Source organism: Protopterus annectens, chromosome 13.part0 (genome assembly GCF_019279795.1).
Source record: "Protopterus annectens isolate FY-2018-M chromosome 13.part0, PAN1.0, whole genome shotgun sequence".
Classification (NCBI taxonomy): Eukaryota; Metazoa; Chordata; order Ceratodontiformes; family Protopteridae; genus Protopterus; species Protopterus annectens.
The window spans coordinates 607,548,318-607,573,728 of record NC_056747.1 but is presented as its reverse complement, the minus strand read 5'-3'; the positions used below and the strand labels follow the sequence as shown (position 1 = coordinate 607,573,728).

At 41.6% G+C, this 25,411-nt stretch overlaps 1 protein-coding gene across 1 annotated transcript in view; it reads left to right on the top strand.

Moving 5' to 3' along the window:
• The window catches only part of PRR11 (proline rich 11), an 868,944-nt gene that overhangs the window by 733,063 nt on the left and 110,470 nt on the right, over nucleotides 1–25,411 (top strand). Inside the window, exons 9-10 of the mRNA XM_044054274.1 lie at nucleotides 9,480–9,554; nucleotides 9,640–9,736. Of these exons, the coding sequence (XP_043910209.1) occupies nucleotides 9,480–9,554; nucleotides 9,640–9,736 (172 nt within the window). The remainder of the gene's footprint in view (nucleotides 1–9,479; nucleotides 9,555–9,639; nucleotides 9,737–25,411) is intronic.

The following is a 25,411-nucleotide window of genomic DNA, read 5'->3' as shown; positions in this document are numbered from 1 at the left end:
ATAGCAGTTCAGAAAGCCTTCTTTCTGGCTCATCAAATTTCCTGTGGCATCTCCTGTAGATTGAAAGAAGTCTCAATTCCCCTTTGCTCATGTCTCCTCAAATGCATTATTGAATGTAATACATCTTTTGGCATGTATTTGTCTAAACATATCACTCAACTTAAGAGACCTCAGAGATTCATAACTAAAACCTAAGGATTTTATAAGACGTTTACCCTAAGGGTTGACCCGGTTGTTTGGGATTTGGGAACTTATGTGGACAGTGACCACCATTTGTCTGTTGTTGTAAGAAAGTCCTTCTGTATTGCACAGCTTATAAACAAAGAGATTATATCTCCATAGCAGTTCAGAAAGCCTTCTTTCTGGCTCATCAAATTTCCTGTGGCATCTCCTGTAGATTGAAAGAAGTCTCAATTCCCCTTTGCTCATGTCTCCTCAAATGCATTATTGAATGTAATACATCTTTTGGCATTTATTTGTCTAAACATATCACTCAACTTAAGAGACCTCAGAGATTCATAACTAAAACCTAAGGATTTTATAAGACGTTTACCCTAAGGGTTGACCCGGTTGTTTGGGATTTGGGAACTTATGTGGACAGTGACCACCATTTGTCTGTTGTTGTAAGAAAGTCCTTCTGTATTGCACAGCTTATAAACAAAGAGATTATGTCTAGGTCTAGGGATGTCATTGTCTCTCTTTACTCAGCCCTTTCTTAGGCCAGTCATTGAAAGTAAGGCCCCCTTTTGCATATATTTGTCCAGTCACATGCAACAACTGGAACTCTCTCAGAGATACCTTACTAAAAGGATACAAGGCCTAAACAACATGTCCGACATGGATCACTCAAAGCCCTGCCACAATACTCTATATTGTACAGACTTTTAAGAGGTGACCTCTGTCTAGCATACAAGGCATACTCCGACCCATTACTAATGGATTTACTGCACATCAGAAAGTCTAATGGCATCAGAAGTACTCAGTTTAGGTATCTAAACCTCTGTTGCAACATCAATATAATGGTTTGAAGGAACAGGTACATCTCACAGATGATGCTGTTGCTGTGGAACAGACTCCCCAGCTACTTAAAACAAAGTTCATCCCTGTCCATATTCAAGCTCAACTTAGATCTATGGACAGGAAATGGAAAATGTATCCCAGGACTGCCCTCTGTACTACTAACGGACAGAGGCAGCTCCTAAATGCTTCGCCCCATGCATGTGTGCCCTCAAATTGTCTATGGTATGATTATCATCTGTGGGATGACTAAGGCCAATCTATAACCAAATTGGATAGGTTATTTTGAGCACAAAAAGAGAATTTGGCTAGGCTTAACATGGCCTACAAAGGCAGCTAGCTTAGTACTTGCCTATGAACCCATAAAAGGATTAGTAGCTTCAAAAATCTTGGTTATGAGGACAGACCATCAGCCTTATCTTTGTACTCTGTCTCTCATAGACTTCTCCGTGGAGGTCAATGTTTATTCTTTTAACCCATGAAAGATCTAACCCTCTTTGAAACCTTATTCTTTTGCAGATCAAATGGTACCACATATACGTGGTTGAAGTAACTAAATCTTCATCAACAGATAAACAGGACACACTGGTGTGATAGATGCATGTGCCAACATATCCCCCACCTCTGGAACAAACTTCAGCTTCATGTCAAGCATAGTAGAGTGCTTGTCACCTTCAGGGCAGACCTAGATGACTGGATGAACAGTCTTAATTTTTCTTTAGTCTCTCTTGTCTTGCCCTCCTTGAGGCTGTAGGGAATTTTTGAATATGGGATTTTGGCAAGGCCTGTAGTGGTCAGCATACTGATTGCCTAGTACTTACATATGAACTTATGAAAGATTTATTACTGCCTTCATCTTACAGGCCTATTTATCTTTTAAGTCGCAGTTTTAAATGAGTTGTGGTTGTATTAGCAAAAATATTAACCAAAGTAGACTTCTAGAGAATAGACCAAGACCAACATGGGTTAACCAGAGGAAAACAAACATTCAGTAACATATTAAAATAGTCTAGATGCTGACAAAGCTTTTGGCAGAGTTGAATGATTTTGTTTGACAGTAGTGCTTAAGGTATTTGGCTTTGCAAGTGAATTTATTGAGTTGATACAGTCTATCTGTGATGTTTGAATTAAAATTCATGCAGGGATGTCATAGTCCTCTTTTTTTCAAGCAGAATAAGACATGAAGTTATTGCTTTTCCCTTTAATGTTTACTTTATATTTAGAGAATTTGGAAGCTAAGATAAGGAAGTTAGAATTGAAAGGCTATGTGAAAGACAGGGAAGAGATAAATATGTCCTTATTTGCCGATGATGTGTTGAATTCACATGGTTGATCCTGAAAAGAATGTTTTGATGATGTGTGAGATGGTAGGTAATTGTGGTTGGATGTTTGCTTACAAAACTACAAGGCAGCAGATGTCTTGATCCCTCCTTAGCAATCAAACAAATTTATCTATACTTATGGCATTCAGATATTTGGTGTATAGCCGAGTAATACTTTGGAACTACTGTTAAAATGTATGGAGATTTAAGGAAGAGATTAAAGAAGAGTTTTTTGAAGTAGAAAATGCTTAGGCTGGAAATGGATTAGTGGCTTCAGACACTGCATTCCCCCTCCCTCCATCTCCCTAGTTTGCAGTAGTTACCCGATGGCTCTCCTGCCTTTACCCTTTCATTTATTCCTCCTGTGGATGAAAGCTAGGCATCCCTGATGGAACAAGAGTTCTCTGGAGATCCTTATGAGAGGCAAGAGATTTGTCAGTAGGACAGGGTAGTCTGCTGATCCTGCAGACTGCTCTAACTGCCATCTCCAGAGGTATCTCATAATCTCTGCAGTTGCTGCCACTTAGAGGTAGGTATGCTGTGCTACCACACATGCCTCTGTGGTGATGCTTTGCTCTGCCATTGCAGCACTGGCCTGCTATGTGTATTTTGTGAGCAGTCATTCATCTCTAGGCATCACCAGTGCAGAAAAACAAACTACCCTTCCTCTTCCAAGACTGAGCTGATAATGGCCACTCACTGCTGCATCTGGCTTTTAAAGAGTATATGCCACTAGTCAAACATGGAATGGCTAGGTTACATTCAGAGCTTTATCCCTGCACTTTGTGTGGCTGGAAAGAGTGTCTCTCCGTTCCTCTGTTGCTGTTACAGATTTTTTAAGCATTACAAGAAGGTATTCAAAGTTTTTTTTTAGTAGCACTAAAAATAAGCTTGAATCCTGCTATAACAAAATTTCTAAATTTGCAACAGGCATACCATACTTTAAATACCCCTGCTCGGCTCTTATTCTCCTTAACTGGTTGGAGCTACCACAACATCTAAACTACCTCCAACTAACAACTGCCCATAAAGTTATCTATAATCCTGACCTCTGCCCCACCTTAAAAACAATTCTTCAGATCTATATTACTAACTGTCCTCTCCACTCGGAAGACAAACAGCACATAACTTTACACAAACGAAATGGAACTGCTGGACAATGTCTGTACTCCTATTCAGTGACCAAAACTATGGAACGCGCTACCCTTAGATATTAGAACTACCTCTGATTTCAAGATTTTCAAGATTAAACTAAAATATTTCTTCCTCAGATCACATATCTGTCCCTGCTCCGAACCAGCCTGACTCCCAGCTCTCTTATTTTACCCTAGTTTCAGTTAAACCTTTTGTCCCCCTCCCCAGTTACCCTCTCTCTTCATCCATTCTCTGAAGATTATCTACTAGCACCGTAGTTTTACCTTCTTTCCTACATCCTAGATCCTTCTACTCTTCACTGCTTAAACACCAACTATCTGTGCTGATAATTCAGCCTACTGTCTTCCTATCTAATTTCTTCCACTCCTCTTCACACCACTACCTTCCTTTACCTGTCTTACCTTTAGTTTTCAACTAACATGACTAAACAATGTCTAGTTTCATTGCCTACATGCATATTCTTTGGGATTCTTTTGGATGCTACTGTCCCTCCTTTAATATTATCTTATATGGCATGTGTTTGTTAAACTTCCTATGATAATGTATTGACCACAGATTTATTTGCTAAACCTCTGAGTAAAGTTTAATTATGTTGTAAATGCTTTGACATATCTGCTTATTTTTCCATCTAAATGTATGCGTTTAGCATTTGTGTTCATCTATAAGTTTGTGTTCTTTTTCTGTTTCTTGCTTTGCTGTTAATCATGAATAACTGTATTTTTTTCTTCTGTACTGGAGCTTTACTCCCCAGTCCTCCACTGAAAATGGGTTTCTTACCCAGCCAGACTTTCCCAGTAACCAAATGTCAAGTAAATAAATGAAATAAATTAAAAAAAAATGTGTTACTCAAAAGTGGAAATGTAAATATGTGTTGTGGTTTTTGTTAATGGAAGATTTGAATAATGGGCAAATCCATCTGTAAAACAATGTTTATGGAAAAAGTATGAGAGCAAATAGCCTCCATGTAAGCTGTATTGAATTATAATTGAAAATCTTTGATACTGCTAATTGACTGGATCAGGATTAATACTTGGAGTTATGTGTATATTGATGGCGAATAGTGTTTTTCCCTCCAAATGTTTTAAGAGGAAGGTATGTTAAAGGGACTGCTATCTGTTGTATATGTTAATACTGAACTAGAGTTATCATTAATAATATATATATTGAAAATACAAAAAACAAGAGGAAGTTGCTAATGAGTTTTAGTAGTGCAGACTGTTGAATGATATGGGATAAAAGGCTGTCTTTTCTGTCCATCTCAACCTGTGAGTTCCTCATATCCAACACTGGCTATACCAAGGACTTTCAGTTCCAGAGCTCTGCTACCTCTCACACAGTGCCTTGTGAGCCCACTACACCTCAGGTCTCATTTGCTGCTTTAAGTGCAAACTGCATCTCCAACAGCTTTTGCTAAGTGTTTGATTATCTTCATCTGTTTGTTAAGAGTTTTGTTTTGCAATATTTTTCACTTCTTCCTCCTCTACTATTAGCTTTTGTAGTAGTGTCTACCATTGGTTAGTAGTGATAGACCTCTTGTCTATTTTAGGAAAATTTAGGTGGTGTGGTTCTTCCCCGCCTTTTTGGCCATTGCTACTTTTTGTATCATAGTTGGTATTGTAAGGTTTCTGCATCACTGCTGTTAATCTTTATTTGGTTTCAGGGTTAGTTATTGTGGTATGCATTTTGCTGCTGTGTGTGTGTGCGTGTGTGTGTGCGTGTGTGTGCGCGTGTGTGTGTGTGTGTGTGTGTGTGTGTGTGTGTGTGTGTGTGTGTGTTTGGGTGTGTTTGGGTGTGGGTGTACTCTTGTCAAGGAAAGTTACTGGGATTCAGGAAGTGCCTTGGGTGTGGGCCCAAGCTTTCACCCTTTTTTGACTGGCTGGGGACTCTGTCCCACAGGTGTTGAGATGGATAGAAAAGACAACATTGGATATGATATTTATGATATTGTAATGCTCAATAGATAGAGCTATGTTATCTTCTTCCATCTATCTTAATCATCCCTCCGTCATCCCCCCTTCCAAACTGTCAACTCAGTGTGTGTGTGTGTGTGTGTGTGTGTGTGTGTGTGTGTGTGTGTGTGTGTGTGTGTGTGTGTGTGTGTGTGTGTGTGTGTGTGTATATGTATGTATAATATCTGTCTCTATCTCTCTCTCCTCTGTCTATAATACGTGTGTGTGTGTGTGTGTGTGTGTGTGTGTGTGTGTGTGTGTGTGTGTGTGTGTGTGTGTGTGTGTGCGTGTGTGTATTTCTTTTAAGAGACCTCGCGGACCAGCCTGAGGACTTGGTGGGACCCTCTGGTCTGTTTTCATACTTTTCCCATCATTAGGGGCATGTTTTTTTCTTTTTACATTGTGGGTTTATATGCATAAGGGGCAAAGTCGACCTGAGGAATAGTGGGCTCGCAGGGCACTATGAAAGAGTAGGCAGTGCTTTGAGTTAAAAGTCTTGTTATAGCTAGTGTCAGATTTGAGAAACTCACAGGTTGAGATGGATGGAAGAAGACAACACAGATCTAGTGTTATTGTAAGTAAATAACCTTCATTTAATTTATGCTGGCATTCGTTACTGTTTATTAATAATAGGTACCTGGGTTATTGCACCAGAGCAGCAAGAGTATTTCAATAGTAATAGCAGTGTATGAATTAGTTGCTATTATTTATGCTAAGCTGTTATATTATGATTGGTTTAGAAATATGTTAATGATCTGGTGTTTTTTCTTGCTGTATGCAGTAAGTATGTGTTAAAATAAAGGTAATGTTGAGTAAGGGTGGCCTGCATGCTTGTATCTGTAGTTACTATGTAGCTCACATATAAGGTGAGAGGAAAGAAATAAAAGGGTGAGGAAAAGTAAGTGGTTACTTAATTGAAGGGTACAACCTGCATTAATATTTACTGAATGACTATTTTTTGAAGTGTTTGTTTCTGTAGTGGAATAAGTATTTGTTTGAGGTTGTAGAGGTATTAAAAGAGAAGATGCAAATGGGTGTGTGCAGTTGTCAGAGCGATACTTGGGTGGATTGCGCACTCATTGGGCAAAATAGATTACGTGAAAGGTGGAGCTTGGAAGTGTGTTTTGAGTGGAATTAAGGAGAAAAGTAAAAACTATAGTAAGGATGCGATATTGTGGTAGACAGCTGTATAAGTAATTGCCAAGGAGGTGGAGGAGGTAGATAGGAATGGAGGCAGTTGATAATAGGCCTCTACCTACTGTGTCAGAAGGAGATAAAAAAAATCTTCAGAACAGTGGCTCATACAGGAGGAATGTAAAGTTGCTTATATAGTTAAAGTATTGTTTGTTAACCCAGAGTAAGCAGTGCACTCAGGCAGGCAACGATTTGCAATCCTCAGCAATTTGTCTGAGCTACAGCAGATAGGAGTGTACACCTTTAGACTTCCAGTTGACTGGGCCTAAGGAATCTGAAGGTTCTGCCTGAGAACTGTCCACTTCAGTGGGGTGAGGGAGCATTTGCCTGCCTTAATATTGTGCAGCATTCACATCGGAAGTTGCAGAATGTTTCTGAATCAGGAAATGTAAAACATTGCCTTTCTTCCAAAATTCAGCAGCCTGCAGTTTTGACATCCATTGTGTATATCCATCCCATCCTTTATCAGGGATGGCTGTCGGCCATACTGAAATTGCACTAAAAATACCAATTAGAAAGAAAGAAGGCTGTGGCTTGAAGTGGCTATTTGGCATAGAAGGATAAAGCCCTGATTGCAACCCAGACAAACCAATTTCAAGTAGCAACTTAAAGTGGATATAAAAAGTGTACACACCCCTGTTAAAATGCCAGGTTTTTGTGATATAAAAAAATGAGACCACAATAAATCATTTCATAACTTTTCCCACCTTTAATCTGACCTATAACCTGTACAATTCAATTGAAAAACAAACATATCTGTTAGGGGAAAACATATAAAAAGTAAAAAAAAACTATAATAAGCTGGTTGCATAAGTGTGCACACCCTTAACTAATACTTTGTTGAAGCACCTTTTGATTTAATTACAGCATTCAGTCTTCTTGGGTAGGAGTCTATCAGCATTGCACATCTTGACTTGGTAATATTTGCCCACTCTTCCTTGCAAAAGCGCTGAAAATTTGTCATTGTGAATGCATCTCTTGTGCACAGCCCTCTTCAGGTCACCCCACAGATTTTCTATTGGATTAGGTCTGGGCTCTGTCTGGGCCATTCCAAAACTTTAATTTTCTTCTGGTGAAGCCATTATTTTGTTGATTTGGATGTATGCATGGGGTCATTGTCGTGCTGATAGGTGAAATTCCTCTTCATCTTTCTAGCAGACGCCTGAAGGTTTTGGGCCAAAGGTGACTGGTATTTGGAACTGTTCATAATTCCCCCCACCTTGACTAAAGCCCCAATTCCAGCTGAAGAAAAGCAACTCCAAAGCATGATACTGCCACCACCATGCTTCACCGTGGAGATGGTGTTATTTTGGTCATGCGAAGTGTTGTTTTTGCACCAAACATACCTTTTGGAATTGTGGCCAAAAAGTTCAGCCTTGGTCTCATCAGACCATAACATATTTTCCCACATGCTTTTGAGAGGCTTGATGTATTTTTTTGCAAATTTTATCTGGACCTGGATGTTTTTCTGTGTAAGAAAAGGCTTCCATCTTGCAACCCTACCCCATAGTCCAGACATATGGAGAATATGGGAGATTGTTGTCACATGTAGTACACAACCAGTATTTGCCAGAAATTTCTGCACCTCCTTCAGTGTTGCTTTAGGTCTCTTGGCAGCCTCCCTGACCAGTTTTTGTCTTGTCTTTTCATCAATTTTTGAGGGACGTCCAGTTCTTTGCAATGTCACTGTTGTCCCATATTTTCTCCACTTTGATGACTGTCTTCACTGTGTTCTGTGGTATATCCAGTTCTGTGGAAATTTTTTGTACCCTTCTCCTGACTGATACCTTTCAACAATGAGTTCTCTCTGATGCTTTGTAAGCTCTCTGTGAATCATTGCTTTTGCTGTAGCACTCAACTGAGTAAATGTCAGGAAAATCCTACTAGGACAGCTGAACTTTATTTGGGGTTAATCAGTCTCTTTAATTGATGGCAGGCATGTACCCAAGAATATTAAATGTTGTAATTAAATCAAAAGGTGCTTTAACAAAGTATTAGTTTAAGGGTGTGCACACTTATGCAACCAGCGTATTGTACGTTTTTTTTATTTTTTATATTTCTCCCCTAACAGATTTGTTTGTTTTTCAGTTGAATTGTACAGATTATAGGTCACATTAAAAGTGGGAAAAGTTTTGAAATGATTTATTGTGGTCTCATTTTTTTATATCACAAAAACCTGGCATTTTAACAGGGGTGTGTACACTTTTTATATCCGCTGTAGATGCTGGGGCAGCCAGACAGGTAGGGATGGAAGTGAGCAGCTAATGTCTGTTCACCAATCTTTGGGTAGGAGGTGGCCATGGTCTCTGTTCTGCTACCAACAATTGGAGGCTTGTAGGTGATGTAAAAATCATAATACTCTTACAGGAGGATTGCTGGTAAGGATATATTGCCAAACAGTTGGGTAGGAGAGTTATTTATGCACCTACCATGGCTGTGCCTACTTGCCATGGCTGTGAATTCTACAAAATGCTGCCCTTCTACACTTTACCTTGGTTATGTGGCCCACAACAATGCAGGAAGTCACAGTGCACCAACTATATTCCTTACATCACGAAGATGGATGACTTGATACTTGCCACTGTTTTACTATGCCCCCATACCAGCTCTTACAGTGTGCAGGCCACTAGTCAAGCCTGGATTTTCTGTTGAAAAGGTCAGGACTTTATCTATGTAAGCTAATAGAGCTACCTTTTTGCAGACTGTTAATAATTCTGACTGCTAGAATGTGTTTGCAGGCACTTTTTATTTATGATATTAATGTTTGTATTTTTCTATAGCTATAGTCATGACTATATTGTTCTATGATTTTCTTTTGTTTATTTTTGCTTTCATTTAACAGTACCCTAACCAGAACAAGTCCCAGAAATGGATCATTTGATTTACGAAAGCGTTTAAAAAAGTTGAACATAGAAAGGTAATATAGGTTGTATTAATTTCTGCTTAACTTGTTTTTGACTAATTACAAATGATTTATATCTAGCAATTATTTGACTTTATAGGAGTCCTGGTGGAACCCCATTGTATGGCAAAGAAAACAAGGAATCTGGAACAGGCTTAACACCAATAATGACTGAAGCATTGAGACGTAAATTTGAGGTAAATACTCTACTGATATGTTGAAAAAGGAGTTATTGGCCACTATTACTTGGCAATGCTCATGTGATGCAGACTGTTTTATTGATTTTATGTAGGATGTGTCAGGATATATATTCAGAGAATAAGAAGCTATGGAGAAAACCAGAAAACTAGTTTTAGACTCATTGCTTCTCACAGCTCTCTTAACATGTGTTTTCCCTCATGTGTGTATGTGTGAACTGTCATTCTTCAGAACAATAACTTGAAATGTAATGAGATCCTATCTCGCCTACGTTCATAACTGATGGACTCGGAGCCGAGAATCGGCTCCGACTCGGCCGATACACTAGCACGAAGTCTCTCATTGGCTGGGCCCAACCCCCTTATCCCAGGATGCACCATGCCTAAACCCCCAGATCTCGTTTGCCGCTCCTAGAGTAACGACGTGGTCTCGACTTGGCTGTGGCTAAGTACCCTTCTATTTTGGCCTTTTGGTCGCTTTTTGGCAGTTAGCTTTAGAATTTATACTCAAACAGCTATTTTAATAGCTACCTTGTTGTTAGTTCCTTTGTGATTGACTGTGTTTGTCTTTTTGAATTGTTGTGGTAATCCCTTCTGTTTGGCGGGCTAGGCCCGTTTGAGTTAGAGGGCCTTTGCCCTATCTCTTGTAGAGCATTTAAGTTAGAGCTCTTCCCCCCTCTTCCCTCCTTGTGTGTTTTGAGTGTGTTACAGTGAGTATGTCTGGCAAAGAAAAGGAGCATAAGCCATCAGGCTTTAAAAAATGTTCAAAATGCAATTACAAGATGTCGTTGACAGATGGCCACACCATCTGTGTTTATTGTTTAGGGGCTAAACACTTGCAAGAATCTTGCAGTGTTTGCCATGCTTTCTCCTCTCGTGTCCTACATGAGAGAAAAAATAAGCTTATCCTGAAGGGTCTGATCAAGCCAGCCATCGAGGAAGCTTTGGCTTCTTCTCCCTTCTCGAAATCGAAGCAAAAGAAGTCTTCGCCTCCGACAAGTCCGTCGGAGCCGCCTGCAAAAAGAGCTAAATCTGTGTCCCCTTCCTCGGCTCCACTGGCCTCGGAGCCGAAGGATAGAGGATCTAAATCTGGGTCTCCCTCCTCGGCTCCACTGGTGTTGGAGTCTCGGGATGAGAGATCAGGTACTCTGTCCCCTTCCTCGGCTCCACTGATTTCAGAGCCGCAGGATAGAGGGTCTAAATCTGGGTCTCCTTCGTCGGTTCCATTGGTCTCGGAGCCGCAGGAGAGTGTTTCTGCTCTGGGGTCGGTTTCTTCGGCTCCTGAACCGTCAGCGCCGAAACGGGTCTCGGTTCTGGTCAAGTCTGCTTCAGCCCCGATCCTTTTGGAGCCAATTCGGAGCCGGCCTCCTAGCCTTGTCTCGGAGCTGATAGGAAAAGTTTCTCGGCCCCCTTCTGTTTCCTCCAGGTCCTCCAGACTTTCAGATTCAGATGTAGATAGGGTGGTCCAGAGGCTCCTCCAGTCACCTGTCTTATCCAAATTAATTTTGGCTCCGGCCCAGTCGGCCCCGGAGCCAGCCCTTTCGATACCGTTTCTTCCTCCTCCGACAACCTTGGTGTCGTCTGAGTTCGTAGAGTCGGGTGAAGTCCTTAAGTCGGTCCCGAGACCCACTGCTAGTTTGTCTGCACCATCTTCAGCTCCAACCCTTTCTGTGCCTTCCAGAGGTTTCGGTTCTCGGGTGTCCTCAGCCCGGCCTGAGGGGGATTCATCGGGGCTTCTGGTTTCGGCCCCGAGTCTCCCTCTTGTCGCCTCAGCTAGGGGAACCCTGACACCAGTCATGGTCTCGGGGACGGGCCTCTCCTCAGATTCTGGTGGGCCCGCCTTCGAGGCTATGAGGAGCGCGCTGGCCAAGTCTCTAGTGACTTCACCTGAATCTGTGACTCCTTCCCTAGACACGGCAGCTAGAGCTTCTGGTGCCCCCCTGTCTTCGGACAGCGCGGCTCCTAGGTCTGAGGATTCCTCCTTGTGTGGTCCCCTGTTTTCCGAGGAGCCTTCAGAGTTCGTGCCTGAAGAGCCCCCCAGGAAAAAATTGTGCAAGAGGAAGCACATAGACTCCCCAGATGAGTCTGTCACCTCGGACACCGACCTCAATGATGCGGAAGGGTCCCCTAAGTCGTCCTTTGACGATGTCTCGTTCTCTAATATCCTGAAGATCTTGAGACAGAGGGGCGACTGGCCATCCAAAACCCCTTCCGCAGAGGAGTCGGTCTTCCTCAAGGCCTTCGGAGCCCAACCCTCCTCCTCCTGGGTGTCTCCACCCTTCGATGAGTTACTGGACCTTATTTGTCAAAGGGTGTGGGAACACCCTGATTCTGTGGAGCCAGTTCCTTCTCGCCCCAACAAGTTTTTATCCGCACCCCCTGGCAAGGAGTTTCTAACCAAGGGAGTTCCGGTTGATGCTATGGTGGTGGCGTCTGCCACCCTGCAAGATGTGGCAAAGGCATCTACTTCTAGCCATCCTCCTAACAAGGAGTCCAGGAGCATGGATAGGTACGGGAAGCGTACCCTGATGTCAGCGACCTTTACCCTGCGGTCGCTGAATTATTTATGTCACTTTATGAGGCTCCAAAGGGATCTCGTAAAGGAGTTGGGAGATACCATGTCGGGTAATGTGCCTGAGGCATTGACGTAGTCTGTCAACGCCCAGCTGTCTACCCTTTCGTCCATTGTTAACTCGTCCATGAGGCTCATATCGTATGTAGCCGAAGGAGCGGGTAGGGCAGTGAGTTCGGGCGTAGCCCTTAGGAGGCAAGCCTGGATGCGCTTGTGTCACTTTGCGGAGGCATTCAAGTCTTCCTTTACCGACACTCCATTTGATGGGTCCTCTCTCTTTGGACCCAAGGTGAAAGACACACTCACTAGATGTGAGCAGGAGGGTAAGACTTTGTCTGCCGTTGGGGCCCGTTTTTCGCTTCCCTCGAGACCTTATCCCAAGGCTCAGAGGGGAGGAAAGATGTGGTTCAGAAAGTCCCAAAAGTCTTTCCCTGCCCATCAGAGTGACCCCCCTTCCAGAGGCAGAGGGGGGGGATTGTGGTTCCTCCTTCCAGCGTCCCTGAGGGACTGCCCGACTGTGCGTCTCCGGAGCCTGTCGGGGGTCGATTCTTGACGCATCCAAGGGCCTGGGGTTCCATCACTCAGGATCAGTGGGTGCTTTGTATCATCGCCGGAGGTTACACCATCCCCTTTATCCGTCCCCCTCCACCGTCAAGGAAAATCCCGGACGTGCCACCCAGTCAACGGGATCAAGCAGCCATAGAGGTCGCAAAGCTGCTCGGAAAGGGAGTCATCCAGCCAGTCCCCACAGACCAGACTGGATTAGGAACTTACTCAAAGTTATTTTTGATGTCGAAAAGAACTGGGGACTTGAGACCCATTCTGGACCTCAGCCACCTAAACTGCTTCGTAAAGAAGTCCAAGTTCTGGGTGGTCACGTTGCAATCCATTTTCCCATTGCTGGAAAAAGGAGTATGGATGTGCTGCATTGATCTCAAGGACGCCTATTATCACATCAAGATAAACAGGGTGTCCAGGATACATTTACACTTCCGCCTAGGAGCCAGTCACTTCCAGTTCCGAGCCCTGCCCTTTGGTCTCACCACAGCCCCCAGGGTGTTTACCAAATGTCTGGCAGTGGTGACGGCTCACCTGAGACGTCTGGGACTCCAGGTGTTTCCGTATCTAGACGACTGGCTCCTCACCGCCCCCACCAGGCATCTTCTTATTCAAGCCGTGAGTGCTACCATCGAGTTGGGACATCTATTAGGAATTACATTAAACTGGGAAAAGTCTGTATTGCTGCCATCACAGCGTGTTGCCTTTATAGGCGCAGAGCTAGACTCTGTAGAGATGCGAGCATTCCTTCCAACAGAGAGGATAAAGATACTACAGGACCAAGTCCTAGCCTTACTACCCCGAAAGAAAGCCCCAGCCAGGGATGGTCCTTTAGCTTTTGGGGTCGATGGCGGCCGCCATTCTTCTGGTCCCTCTGGCAAGATTGCACATGCGAGTTCTCCAATGGCTCCTGTCGACCCAGTGGTCATACCAAGATCTGCCATTGTCCTACCCGATTCTCATCACGGAAACTTGCCGGCGAGATCTTCGTTGGTAGCTCCTCTCCTCCAACCTGAACCAGGGGAGACTCTTCTGCCCCCCCTCCCCCATTGCCACAGTGACCACGGACGCCTCCCAGATAGGGTGGGGGGGCATTATCTGGGCAGGACGGTTCAAGGCACATGGCAGAATCATGAAACCCACTTACATATCAATGTTCTGGAAATGAGGGCAGTGCTTCTAGCGTTGCAGGCACTTCACAGCTCTCTTCCCAAGGGTACCATCGCAATCTTCTCAGACAATATAGCGGTAGTATGGTACCTGAACAAGCAGGGAGGAACCAGGTCTTATCCTCTTTGCAAAGAAGCCATGAGAGTTTGAAACTGGGCAATTGCTTCCCAGAGATTTCTAGTGGCAACGCACATTCTGGGGAGGTCCAATGTGATAGCAGACAGGCTGAGAAGAGTTATTCTGATGCCTCACGATTGGTCCCTGAACGACCAAGTAGCGGCCCAGATCTTCTCCAAGTGGGGGTTTCCCTGTTGCAACGTTTTTGCCAGCCCCTGGAACGCGAAGTGCAGCAATTTCTTCTCCCTGATTCCCCCCCAGGGGGAGTCATCCAGGGACACTGTAGTCCACAATTGGCCCTCCAGTCTGCTCTATGCCTTCACTCCGGTCCCACTACTGCCAAAGGTGATTCAGAAGGCGATCTGCTTGGGAAGCAGCATGATTTTGATCGCACCACACTGGCCCCACCAAGTTTGGTTTCCTTTCCTTCGGAAGTATGCAGTGAAGGATCCTTGGATTCTGGACCCAGTTCCAGACCTCCTGACTCTTCAGTCAGGTCAGGCCCATCCATCACTGTGAACTCTCAAGCTAATTGCTTGGCTGCTCCACTTCCGACCTTAGTCAGACAGCATATCCTTTCGCCTGAGGTGGTCCGGATTCTGTCTTCTTCTCACAGAGCTTCCACTAAGGAGATATATTCTAATAAATGGAAAAGGTTTGCCATTTGGGCCCAGCGGCACAACCTTGACCCTCTGACAGCCCCGGTGTCGGCAGTATTAGATTTTTTGGCAACTCTTTTTAGACAGGGTTCCGCTGTCTCCACGCTTAAAGTCCAATTGGCAGCGATTTCTAATTATCATGTTGCCCTTGAGCCTTCACTCATGAGTCATAAGTTGTGTAAGGCCTTTCTTAAGGGAGCTTGGTTGCTTCGCCCCCCGGTGTCGCAACCTGTTTTGCCATGGGATTTGAATGTAGTTTTAGGAGCCTTGACATCTCATCCCTTCGAGCCGGCGGCCACTTGTGAGCAAGAGTTCTTATCTTGGAAGACTGCCTTCTTGGTAGCTATTACTTCAGCCAGAAGGGTTTCGGAGCTTCAAGCCCTTTCTGTTAAGCCCCCTTATCTGATCTTTCACAAGGATAGAGTATCTCTAAGGCTAAACCCGTCATTTCTTCCAAAGGTTTCTTCTGCTCTTTGTCTGCAGCAATCTATAGAGCTACCAGTTTTCTTTCCAAAATTTTCCAACAAGGCAGAATACAGACTTCATCAGTTGGATGTGCATAGACAACTGAGGTTTTACTTGGATAGGACACAGCAGCAGACGAAATCAGACCAGTTGTTTGTGACCTTTGCAGATAACAGGATTGGCAAAGCAGTAACTAAGACCACTATCGCTAGGTGGATTAGGGATTGTGTTTCATTTATTTATGCATCAACAGGAAGGGACCTTCCATTTCCAGTTAGAGTGCATTCTACTAGGGCTATGGCAACTTCAGTGGCCTTCCACGCCAGACTGTCAGTGGATGGGATATGTGCAGCGGCCACTTGGGCTTCTCCACATACTTTTATTTCTCATTACAAACTGGACGTGGCCTCTAGAGGTCGGGCTTCCTTTGGTTCCACAGTGCTCAGGAGTGTTTTCCAGTGAGCCTCCCAGGATCTAGGTGCTAGGGACGCTGTCCCATCAGTTATGAATGTAGGCGAGATAGGATCGCATTACATCTTTTAGTTATGTACTTACCATAACGATAGATGTAAGTGATCCATCTCGCCTACATTCTTACGTACCCGCCCTCCTTCCCCCTACCTTTTAGATCTGGAGGAAACACTATTGTACAGTCGGAGTGGCACATGTGGGTGAGTTGTTGTGGGGCAAACAAGATCTGGGGGTTTGGGTGTGGTGCATCCTGGGATAAGGGGGTTGACCCAGCGAATGAGAGACTTTGTGCTAGTTTATCGGCCGAGTCGGAGCCGATTCTCGGCTCCGAGCCCATCAGTTATGAATGTAGGCGAGATGGATCACATACATCTATCGTTATGGTAAGTACATAACTAAAAGTTCTGGGACATTCCCAGTATACTCTGGTGAGTCAAAGACATGGACTTTGCAAAAGTTTCATATACTGACCTTCTGCAGCCATTCTGATTTTATGACTGTTCTTTTAACAGTACTCCCCTTTGTGTTGTTTGACTCTGAGTGCCTTATTCATGTTCAAACTGTGCATTCAACTTTTTCTTCCCTACATCATGCTGACCATCACCCACACCTCTTGGCCTATTGGCAAGTGCTGACCTAGAGGGTCTGTTTAAGCAACCATTAATGTTGTTTTTTTTTTTTTTTTTTACATTAGCCCTAACCCTTCAGTTTGTACCCAGTAACTTTTTACACTAGCCCTAACCGTACAGTTTGCACCCAGTAACTTGCTCTAGGCAAAGACATGCAACTTACTTCCATAAGAGCCTTAACCCCTCAGGGCTACACCTCCCCCAGCAACCAGCACTCCTATGTGGGCTGTGGTCTCTGGTCTCCACCAGGGACTCTATTAAGGGACTGTGTGCCCAGGCATGCTGCCACATACTCTCTTCCTGATAATAAACAAGTCAGTAATGTCCTGTCACTCTTCCCTTCCCCACCAGCTTCATCAGGTGTCACAGTTGCTAATGAAATTCTGGTTGCCTAGGAGATAGTCAAGTCTTTATTCCTGTATAGCAATAGATATGGGTGGTTTGTAGTTCCTTTCAAAATTCTTTTACAGCTTGGTTCATTTGTTTGTTTGACATTTGTTAACCGGGTTAGTCCGTCTTGGCATGTCCCCTTTTTCAGCAGAGGCCCGGGGGGAAAAGCCCCAAAGATAACATTACACAGAATTAACCAAAAAATACAAAACTAGCTTCAGAGCAACAAATAAAACATTTTATTTATTTTTGCTGTTCAGTTATTGCTTGTTGATGTTATTTTAATTTTATTAAACTCCCTTTTATTCTTTGCACTTCTGCAAAATAAAAAATGCCTTTTGAACCTTTTTCCTTACTCTTACCATGACTTAAATAAATGTTGCTTTATTTTACTGCTATGTAGAGCAATCGCTTCCTCATGTCACAAGGTTTACCAAGTAACACACAGGGATAGATATGGGCTAACCTCAATGAGGACTACATTCCAGCTGATTTCACTTGAACTTTTGTGTACTACATGACATGCAAATCACTCAAGTTAGCTCATTAGCATTAAAGCTGTATGCACATATATGATAGCTCCATTTTTATAAACTATAAAATAGATATATCTGTGAAGCAGTATGCATTACAGTACAGTGATCACTGTAAATTACTAAATGTCATAGGTTGTTTATATCAAAATAAAACAAATTCAGAATACATTTCCAGTCATGCAAGTATTCATTCCTAAGAATGATTTTTACTTCTAGAACAGTCTTGTATTTTTCTGGTTTCTTTGTCTACTGTGTCTGAAAAAGTTAACAGGCCCCTTTACATAAAGCAGTTGTCTTTTGTTTCTTTTGAGATCGTTCATCCTGCACTATGTCTTTACATAGAAGCATTATTTCAGGGGGTGTCTTACTGCAGTTGTTGACTGTCATGGCTGTCAATTTCTGTTTTCTTTCAACAGGACTGGTTATAACAGTTCTGGTGGCCCATTTTCGACTTTTGATGTGGATGTATTTGTCTTGTACAGATACTGTGTAATTTGTTCTGTACAGCTTATGTTGTTCCCCGAAAACTATACAGGTTCTTGAGTCAGCTGTTTTACTGGCAACTTCAGTTTCAGACTGTGCACTTTCCACTGACTTTTGGATTATTTGTCCTGTTCTCTGCAAATGTAGTTAGCATTCTACTGTCTCTGCCATAGTATTTTTATCGGTCATGATTTCCTTCCTGCATTTATTTTACTCTCTGCTAATTTTTAGGCATCAGGATTGAAGCTGGAGTAGGTAATTTACTTTGCAACCTTCTGCCCATTAATAACTGAACTAGTGAGACAATGGGTCCATGTAGTAGAATATTCCTCTATTCTAGAACTGATAGCTGGTAATCCTCATATCCTCATCCTGCTTTCTTATGGAATACTTTATGTTTTGAAAGTTCTTTCCACTTGCCCAATGGATTGTGTAGCATGGATGTTATATGCTTGAATTCTCACTCATGCAAAATTGTCCGGATTTCTAATGGCATTCTTCTGTTTTGAAAGTTTTCTCCACCTGTCCTTTGGATAGTGGATAGTGTATATTGGTTGTTTTGTGCCTGAATTCCCACTTATCCACAAATCTTCAAAATTCCTGACTTGTGTATTGTGGCCTGTTGTCAAGTATGACAACATCAGTTATCCCCCTATATCAAGGACGTAAACTTTAATCCTTTAAACACTCACACAGAGCTGAACTTTGTGTGTCTTTTTGCCTGATTTTTTCAGGTAACTTGGAACAGTATTCACACTCGTCAGATACATGGCTTATTTGAAGTAGACCAAATCTTTGCTTACTCGGGTCTGTAGATGGTCTGGAACTGGGTATGCTTTCATCTTTTCCTTTAGATTGTTGTCATTGTATATGCTACAGATATCACAGCTTTGTACTTTTTTTTTTTCTATTTGAGCTGTCTCTTGTTCTTTCTTTGTACCTATCTGTTCCCAGATGTGACTTATGTATCCACTAAAGCATCTTTTCCTTGTTTTCCTGGCTCTTCACAGCTCACTATTAGCCGCCACCAGCTCCTCTCTTAATTCACCTGGTCTACCAGACAAATTATCCTCCCCCAAGCTCTAAATGATCCACATCTGGGGCTGGAGAGGAGATTGGGGACTCTGATGCAGTGACATACTGTTTCTGAAGAGTTTTTCGTTATGCCCTAGCTTCCACTCCCACCATATCTGTTACACATTCAGGGGTGGACATGCAATGGAGGTGCAAGTGGCTTACCATCCTCCCTCTGTGGCGGCAACTCAGCCAATGTCCCCCACATTTTCCCTTTAAGGACAACTCCTCACCATGTGTCCTCAGCTTCCATCAGGGAACAATCTCAAGGTGCTTCCAAGTGCATGCTTATCCCCTAGCATGGGCAGACACACACATGCACACACATCCTTCCTTTCTAGTGCCTCATATACCCAAGCCACTAAATGAACCTAGGTCCTTCGGGCCATAGTCAGAGCCACGTGACTGGCTACAGCAATTTTTCCTTGGTCGATTGAAAACTTTTATTTGATCAGCTTTGAATATTTGGGTTTGGAGACGATTATTTCTTCCTTGAAATCAAAATAAGGCTAAAATTCATTTTCTTACGTATGATTTTTTCCTCAGGCCATCCTTTCATTGTAATGTCTTTCAGTAGCTGCATTTCTTAGTTGTATCTGTGTACTTTTTCTTCTGTCAGTGGTCTCTGCTGCATTATGCAAAAGAAATGCTAGTTCTTCTTCTAGCAGATGTTAATCATGTGGTTTAGTGTTGCAGTAGTCTTTACATCTTGGACTTCTTTGTAGAAGCCTGACTTCCAGACCTTTGCACTCTTCACCTATAGGATGGATGGACACCCTCCCAGGTGAATGCCAGTATACCCATGCCATCCTTTATTCTCTCTTGCTGCACATTAGTGCATATGTCTTGGTGCATCATCAGCCCAGTTCAGCCTAGATTCTAAAGTATACACATAAGTACCTTGTCAGAGGAAATTTTCTTGTATTTTTTGGCATGCTTATTGTAAACATTTTCTGATTGTCAGAGACACTGGATGTTAGAGGTTACTAAGACAAATAATTGCATTACCTGTGGAAAATAAAGTCCTTACAAAAAATTCCATTTTCACTGTTTATTTTGTCTGGGAATGGTGCATGATGTCACTTCTTGCCCACCCACATCTGGTTCACTAAGAATACTAAAAAGCAGAGAGCTATCTCCAAAATAACCTCAACAAGGAAAAAGGTGAGCATCTCTTCTAGTAATGCTTTGTCATCAGCCGGCTTTTTCACAATTGCCCAGCAGGCAAAGTGCAAGGTAACTGAAAGCAGCCTGATATATGGAATACCAGGAGGCCAGCAATCTTCTTTCAGAATGTGAAGGCTTCCTAGACTTGGGGGCTGCAAATTTGATAAAATACATTCACAAGTCCAAACTCTGATGCCTGTTTTGACTAAGGCTTATGGAGTTGCCTTTTTGGAGGCCATCCTTTAGTCAGATGACAACTTGTCTTCCAGAGCCAAAACCATTCCATCAGTTGTTCAAGATGTCTCCCCATTGGCCTGTGGTTACAATGCCCATGTTTTGATTACTGAGGGTAAGGCCAGTATTCCTTGTTCATAAAGATGCTTATGGAACCAATATATGAAGGTCCAGGACATCTACCCATGTCGTCAGACTCTAAGGCAGTTGCCTGTCCACTAAGTAGGACCAAGTTGTCCAAATCCTGGGTAACTGCCATCTTGCCATAGCTTGAACTATGTGGCTGCTTTACCTGTTTTCCATCCCAGGCCCCCTTTCAGTATTTGATGAAGCTGGTCCATGATGTTTGTCATGTTCTTAGAAAACCTACAACCTTCCTTAATCAGTGTTTGTTACCAGGGTCCCTGTTCAAGTGACTCTGTGATTCTGGAGAGGATCAGCTGACATATGTCTCCCAGATAACTTCCCCTACCAGTTATGAGTCTAACACCAAGGACCCCCTATCCTGTGCTTCCTCACCAGAAGATTTGTTGTATTACTACTAGACTTAAATTTAACCCCTAACTGAACTATAAAGGCACACTAAAGCAGAATTGTGCCCAACTCCCACACTGGTCCAGAAGTAGATGACTGTCACACTGGTGGCCACATGTCTGTAAAGTCTTGCTGCAAATAGTACAGAAAAATATAGATCTCTATCATTGGAAACTGTCTTTCCATGGAAAAATGATGAAATATTATCAATGAAGGGTTAGTCTTTATATTTCTGTGCATCATTTCAGTCACATATTTATAATTTTGCATAAGCTCTGAAAGAAAACTTACCTCACATTGATGTACTCCTCATTCTGAAATGTATCATGTTGAACAAGTTTGGGATTAATTATATCTGCATAACTCTTTAAAAAAACTCACTGGCATTCTGTAATTCTCGTGTGGTAATGTACAGTGTGGTACCGTGTTGTAAAAATGTGTGCTTAGGTACCTGGATCTTGCCTAAAAAGGGTCCTAGGATCAATTCATTTAGCGAGTAAACAAAGAATAAATAAAAATAAAACATAACATAATTATAGATGTTAGAGTATGTTCACTGTTGGATTAATCTCGCTCTCCCTTTACCTCACTTCTTCCTGTCCTGTAGACATTTATGGGCTGGGGTGGACACACAGTCATCCTTCCTTTCTTCTTCCCACTCTGCTACCACCACCACAAAGCAGCCTTCCTTCTCAAGTTGAACTAGAACTTGAGGAGGCAGCTTTTAAAGGAGCTTGCTATTTTGCCTTATATGGGGGCAGTCTTTCTTTCTTTCTTCTCCTGAGCAGTTACGTGCTCTGAATCATCAGCTACACATTCTTGGAGGTTACAAGGTCAAGAAAGAACCAAAGATAGTGCAAGCATATATCACTGTCAGACTTGGTGACGTGAGAGCACCTGCTCTGTCTAGAAGGTGAAGAGTGTAAAGCTATAACAGTCCAGACATAAGGCCTTGAGTGGCAAAAGTCCTAAATGTAAAGACTACTGTAACAGTAAACATACCTGTACATAAACAGTTACATTAAGTTCCTAACATACCTGTACTTTCTTCATGCCTGTCTGGTACATATTCTGTGCTGAAGGCATCTACTATTTGTTGTCCCTTTCCCAGTCTGTATATTACTTTCGTATCACCCTTCTGTAGATTATACAAGGAGTTTCTGAATAAGTGTTTCAATGGTATGTAATTTGTTTCCACTCTAACTTCTTTATTATAAACATCTTCATGAAATTCCTCATATCCATACAGTACTGTGAACAGTTCCTTTTCTATTTGTGCATCTTTCTGTGCATCTGAAGTGCTCTGGATCCATAGGCTTACTCTTCAGTTCGGCTGCGATCGTAGCTTAACATTCTGACTGGCATCTACTTGAAACACAGCTGGCTTTTTCACACCATATCAATTTAATGCAAAGGAAGAAGTAGCTAGTTATTTGAGCACTGCAAAACTATTTATGTGTTCATAGCTCCATTCCTAGAATGTTTCATGCACTTACATCTTTCTTAGAAACAGTTATGTCAAATATATTGGGTACAAATTTTGCAAAATACTGCATCAACCTGGAAATCCCTGTAATGCCCATATGTCTTCTGGTTTTTGCACAATTGCGCTGATTTTTTTTTTTTTATTATTATTATTGACAAGGATTCAGACCCTCTGAATATGACCTGTGTATTTCAGACTGGTCAGTCTTATTTTACAGTGTACTTTTATTTTGTTTAGAAACATGAATTGTTAATCTATTCAGCGCCTATATCAGTCTGATGCCATGCCCTTCTTGTACTAAAGAATGATCAGCTATGTTTGCAATACCTTCTGTGCCTAGAGTTATTTTGTCAACTGCTCAGACATAAATCTAAGAAATCTGACCCTTCCTAATGGTGCATTAAATGGACACAGTTTGTAACTTTGTTTATCTAGCCATATAACTTTGTTATTTTAGCCTCATGTGCCAGACTTACTCAGCGTGCATATATTACTGTGGCAGTTTAGCATTTGGCATTCTTGAGGCCACTTCTTCATTGGAAAGTAATGGGGTAGTACCTTCTTTTAATTACTTATTCAGCTCTTTAGATCAAAGCAAATGTTGTCTTTCTTCTCAGTAATGACCATATGCTCACCTAGTTCATTTTAATGGTACTTAATGTTCCATGTACTTCATTTCCTGTTCAGCTTTAATTCCGAGTCATATGGGTATTTTTCTGTGACCATATATTGCTGGCACTGCATCAGATTTCATTTGTATGTGAAATGATCTTGGCAAGCAAGCTACATAAACCTGTAAACTAATCAGTAGAGTATTGCAGGATATTAGCGCTGTGGCTCTGCATAGTATCTGAAATCTCCTTGTGACTGCATGATTGATTTTGCAGACATGCAGCCTTTGATTTTACACTGTGAATTATTTTTTAACATTTCAAGCTTCATGCAAGCCTCATAACCCACAATATTAAGAAAATGAACTTCTTAGTAATGCAATTGTTTTAAAAATATATATATATTTATTTTTTTATACAGAAGGGTTTTCTGTTTTTTAAATGTCTCTATTAAGTTATCACTTACGTACATTACTAGAAAAGAAAAGAAAATATCACATTTTTCCATTTACACACATTATGCATAACATGTTTTCTTTCTTTATAACAACTGTTTTTCAGTTCAACATTACATAAATCACTACATTTCTGCCTTTCCTTAAACCTCACTCTTCCTCCTCTTGAACATTACTCAATATGTTATTCCCACAAATCCCATTTATTTGTATGTAATTTGCTCCTTTCTTTTTTCTAAAGATCCCTCTTCAGTTATTTTATCTCTTTTACAATATTCAATACTTCAAATGCATTTGGTTTAGATTTTGATTTCCATTTTCTAGTACTTGTTTTGCAGCCATCAGAATTAAACTTAATAAGGCCTTATTATGTTTATATAATTCAGATCCTGTGTTCCAGCTCAAAAGAATCATCTTCTTAGTTACAGCTGTTTGCTCCCCCAATATTTCTGACAGAGTAGGAAAGGCAATCACTAGCCTGCAATCCAAATGTCTTCTTAGCCTCTTCACCATTTTATTGTCTTTCCTTCTCCAATTATTTGTTCCCAATAACTTGGTTCCTTTGCCATCTTCCACCTCTTGTCTATTTTTTGTACCCCTAATTACAGTCACTCCTATTGGCAGAATCTACTTTCTCCATTCCCATATTGGCTTAGTTCATAGTTTACTTTCTGCTGCTTTATGAGTATAATATTCTAAATGACTGTTTTTATTCCCCTTAATGATCTGCATCCAAAATGATATGTTTTCCGTATTTTTTTTAATTATTAACCTGCTTTATCATCATCCCTTTCCACATTGAATTGTAGCTTTCTGCTTCTGTTATGTACATAGCTCTAAAATATCCCTTCAAATCAAGTAACCCTAAACCTCATTGTTCTATTGGGAGGATCAGCTTTATCCCACTTGCCTCTTTCCCTCTTCCCTTCCCAAATAAAGTCCTTCAACTCTTTATTAATTACTATCCACAATGTCTCCTCTGGTTGATAAAAATATGCATGACCTGTGTATAACACTAAAGGGAATAAAACCATTTTTCCTGCTTGTATCTTGCTATCCATATCCAAAAGCAAGAGCTTCCAGTTTCTAAGTTTTTATATTATCTTTTGTTTAGTCTCTTCCCACATATCTTTAGGTGACGTAACTGAATCCCTTTTAATCCAGGCTCATAAATAATTCAATTTATCATGTCCCCATAAATATGAGTATTGCTGAAACATTTCATATCATACTTTATAGCTGTAGCCTTTGTTTTATCCTTATTAATTTTGTATCCCAAAAACCTGGAACTATCTCAGAATATTCTGCAGCACTGAGATGTAATTTTCTGGTTCCATCAGATACAAAATAATATAATCTGCAAATAAAGCCAACATTTCTTGAACACCATACCAATTATATTCTTGAATTTGAGTCCCTTATTTTCTTTGTCAATGTCTCTAAATGCAATCCAAATAGGAAAGGGGAAAGAGGACACACCTGCCTGGTTCCTTTCTTCAGACACAACTTGCTGTACTCATAAAATCCCAGCTTACTCTGTTGACTGCTTTCTCTGCATCAAGATCCACAAATAACAGTGGTATTTTCCTACATTATGCTTTACTCTGGATCAGCATTGTTATACTAATGTTGTCAAATGTCTGCTTCCCCTCCACAAAACCACATTGGTCCATATCTATGAATTTTGGCATCACCTTTGCCATTATTTGGCCATTGTAAACATAAACACTTTATAATCATGGTTTAAAATTTAAATGGACCTACATGAAACTGGATCAGATGGAATTTTACCATCTTTAGGTATTACAGTCACCACAGCTTTTTTCCAGGATGTTGGTGCTTTCCCTCCTTTTAAAATGCTGTTAAACAAAACCTTCCAGACCTATCACTTTCTTCCCTCCTAGCTTTCAAACTTCCATCGGAATAAAATCTATTCTTTGAGGCTTTCCTGCAGATAGGTTATACATTACTATTTGTATCTCATCCACTCCCATCTTAACTGTTATTCGTTGAGCCACATCTACCTCTAACCTTGGCATATTGAAGTCTTACATAAATAATTTC